The sequence below is a fragment of the Bos indicus x Bos taurus genome, chromosome 7 (genome assembly GCF_003369695.1).
Source record: "Bos indicus x Bos taurus breed Angus x Brahman F1 hybrid chromosome 7, Bos_hybrid_MaternalHap_v2.0, whole genome shotgun sequence".
NCBI classification, from domain to species: domain Eukaryota; kingdom Metazoa; phylum Chordata; class Mammalia; order Artiodactyla; family Bovidae; genus Bos; species Bos indicus x Bos taurus.
Window position 1 is genome coordinate 69,030,275 of NC_040082.1, and position 3,397 is coordinate 69,033,671.

The 3,397-nt window shown below is 30.3% G+C and overlaps 1 protein-coding gene across 1 annotated transcript; it reads right to left on the bottom strand.

Annotated features, from left to right (window-relative positions):
- Nucleotides 1-636: 636 nt before the first annotated feature.
- Nucleotides 637-1,581, bottom strand: LOC113896288 (olfactory receptor 2AJ1-like). Its single transcript, XM_027548525.1, has one exon. The coding sequence runs from the start codon at nt 1,579-1,581 to the stop codon at nt 637-639; it is 945 nt and encodes a 314-aa protein (XP_027404326.1).
- Nucleotides 1,582-3,397: the final 1,816 nt, after the last annotated feature.

The following is a 3,397-nucleotide window of genomic DNA, read 5'->3' on the forward strand; positions in this document are numbered from 1 at the left end:
TTTCTTTGTTGGGAAATCTTAATTACTAATTTAAGCTCCTTACTAATTATAGGTCTAGTCAAATTTTCTACTCACTACTCAGTCTTCATAGGGTGTGTATTTTGGAAAACTGTACAGTTTTTTCTCGTGATGAGATCTTTTAAAAGTCTACTGTCTTAGTGCCTTTCAAATATACAATATAGCATTTTTAACTGTAATCACCATGCTGTTCATTAATTCCCCAGGACTTATTTATCTCATAACTTCAAGTTTCCATTTTTTGCCACCTTCACCCTTTTCACACCTTCAAATACATTATATATGTATATATCTATATATAATGCGATTTTATCATAAAAGATAATTTTTACAAATTTGTGATTTTAGTGGGAAAATAAAATTAGCCTTTAGTCATCTTTGATGTTCTATAATTGGAGGTTTGGTGATTATAATTGGCAACAGAGAGACAGATACAGTTTTATATATATATATATTTATAAAACAAATATCTGTAACAACTTTACTATTATCAATATTTCAGAAATATCCATCTTTTCACACTTGAAGAGATAAAAACTCTCTAGAGATTTGAGTAACAGATATCCTCTAAATATTTAGTATGGAAATAGACAACAATATACACTTTAAGCTTTTTCCCTATAACATTTTATGGAGAAAATTACTTCTGAGCATATTTTTCATTGCATCTAAGACATCTTTATTCCTGATACTGTAGATAATTGGGTTGAAAGATGGTGTGAGGATGGTATAGAATATTGCCAGCAATTTATCCTGACCTGGAGTGTGGTACTTTTTAGGTCTCATGTATGTGAAAATAAAAGGCCCATAGTACATTATGACCACAGTCATGTGGAAGAAACAGGTAGAAAATGATTTTTTCCTTGCCTTTTTTGATTTCATTTGGAGGACAGTAAGAAGAATTTGGACATAAGAAGCAAAGATTAGAGAGGAAGGGATAAATAAGAAAATGATGCCACTTGCATAAGCTGCTTGTTCATAGTGTGTTGTGTCCACACAGGACAACACCAACATGGCGGGGACTTCACAGAAAAAGTGATCAATGGCCCTTGAGCCACAAAAGGGAAAGTGAAGTGCATAAGCTGTGTGAACTATGGAGTTGATTATTCCAATAAACCAGGCCCCTCCAGCCATGAGAACGCTGACATAGTCATTCATAAGAATGGGATAACGCAGTGGATGACAGATGGCTACATAGCGATCGTAGGACATTGCTGCCAGGAGAAGGCACTCACCACCCAAGAGGGTAAGGGATAGAAATATCTGGAAGCCACAGGCTACAAATGAAATAGTTTTGCTGCCTGACAGAAAGTCAGTGATCATTTTGGGAACAATGTTGCTAGTATGCAAGATATCTATAAAAGAGAGATGGCTGAGCAGGAAATACATTGGAGTATGGAGTTTCGATTCCCTGTGGATAAGGATAATCATCATTGTATTTTCTGTTATAGTTATAATAAAAACGATGAATATAATGGAGAGGAAAATCAGACTTGTTTGGGAAGAAGAGAAGAGTCCCAAAAGAATGAAGTCACTGCTGGAAGTGTGATTCTCACATCCCATCTTGAAAGTCTTGCTTTACCTAAAATAAATAAACAAACAAACAAATATAAACAAATAAGAGGTAGAGTGAAAGAAATAAAAATTAGCATACATCTCAATCTCCTTTACATTTAACTGTATACTAAGATAAGCATATTCCTTTTTTGCTATATTTTCCAAGTAAAGCCAAATGGACTCTCAGATAGTTTTTTTAACTGGGCATGTTTTACACAATGGGCATTTATTTGCTGAACAAGTCAATTGTTTTATCATTATGAAATAAACATAATTTGTATATACTTTATATAAGGAAAAACTTAATTATATATTTAATTCCCTGAAATGTTAGCACTGTTTTGCTGACATTTTAAAAGTTTTAAAAGATCAGCATATGAATGGGATTTGCTTCTTGCTGTTTCTACTTGTTTGATCTACAGCTCAGTAAAATTTGGTGTAGACAGATTCAGTTTGAAGGCAGTGGTGTTTCCCATGAACTGACTGATTATAATTTAGTCTCTAAAATCAGTGAATATTACTGCAACTCACATTTAATATATTGATATCCAAAGTTGTTGACTTTTTCTCACTGCATAGAATCATTTTGTCCTTCTGGTTTTGCTTTTTCCATTAACAGTTTACTTCAATGTAGTCATCCTGAATCAAAACAACACTTCATTTTAGTGTTAAGAAGAATGGACAGTGTCTATTCACACTAAATTCCTGTTAGTTAGTAGAGTCACTGGACCATGGTAGCTTCCCAGATTCTTATTAAGGAAATTTTGGACTTATGTTTCTAAGATCTCTGATATGAAAGGTCTTCAATGAGGCATCAATTATATTTATGTTTAGACAGTTTGTTTTGTCTGCACAAGTATGTTTATTATTTTTATTTCAGATATAGGATATACTCTATTATATATTCCCTAACATATTTATTATCTTACTTCTATCATATTTCCCCTATCCTTAGGAGGGGAATAATTTTTAGGTATTATTTTAAATTATAAAAGCAGTATGTTTCAGTCTTTCCTTATAGGAAATAGAAATAACTTGTATTCTTTATTCAGTGAATGTACTACACTCAAATCATTTTAATCATTTTGCATTTACCAAGATTCTCAAAATATAGTATATATCAATGCGTTTTGACTTGACTCATAATACTTTTTTCATTTTTCTAGTAGATCTCTTATTACATAAATTAGGTTTATAGAATATTTCTGCAAACTTAGATTTAAGTAGAAGCCAATTACTAATGTTAAGATATTAATATATATAATATTATTATATATTAAATATATACTATATATATATAAATATACTTAATAGAGTACAGTTGAGACTACGTATTTAGAAGATAATTGTTTATATGCTCCTATAATGGTCTTTAAAGTTTTGACCAAAAAGCAAAGAAAAGATAAAAACTTGATATTAATATTGTAAAGTAATTAGCCTCTAATTAAAATAAATAAATTTAAATTAAAAAAAGAATTTTTAAAAGTGTTTGATATGAAAATCCTTTGCAATATTAATTATGTGGAAAGCATTTATATTTTATACTATATGACTGCTATTTTTATTTGTAAAACTTTCCCATAAACATAATATCAATGACTCATTTGACATGATATTTATAAGCTCTGTCAAAAAATATTGAGCATCAGATTTGATATGCAAATGATTCAAAATATCTCATTGTTACTAATAATTCAACTAATTACAATGAAATTTCATGGAAGAGGCAATAATCAGACACTGAATTCCCTTAAACATGAATAGAACAAAATCATTACTTGTTTTTAATAAGCTGATATGGAATAAGTTGGGTTATTTCAAA

What these genes read in the sequence shown, in the direction of transcription:
- LOC113896288 (XM_027548525.1), bottom strand. Translation starts at nt 1,581, where the DNA reads ATGGGATGTGAGAATCACACTTCCAGCAGTGACTTCATTCTTTTGGGA.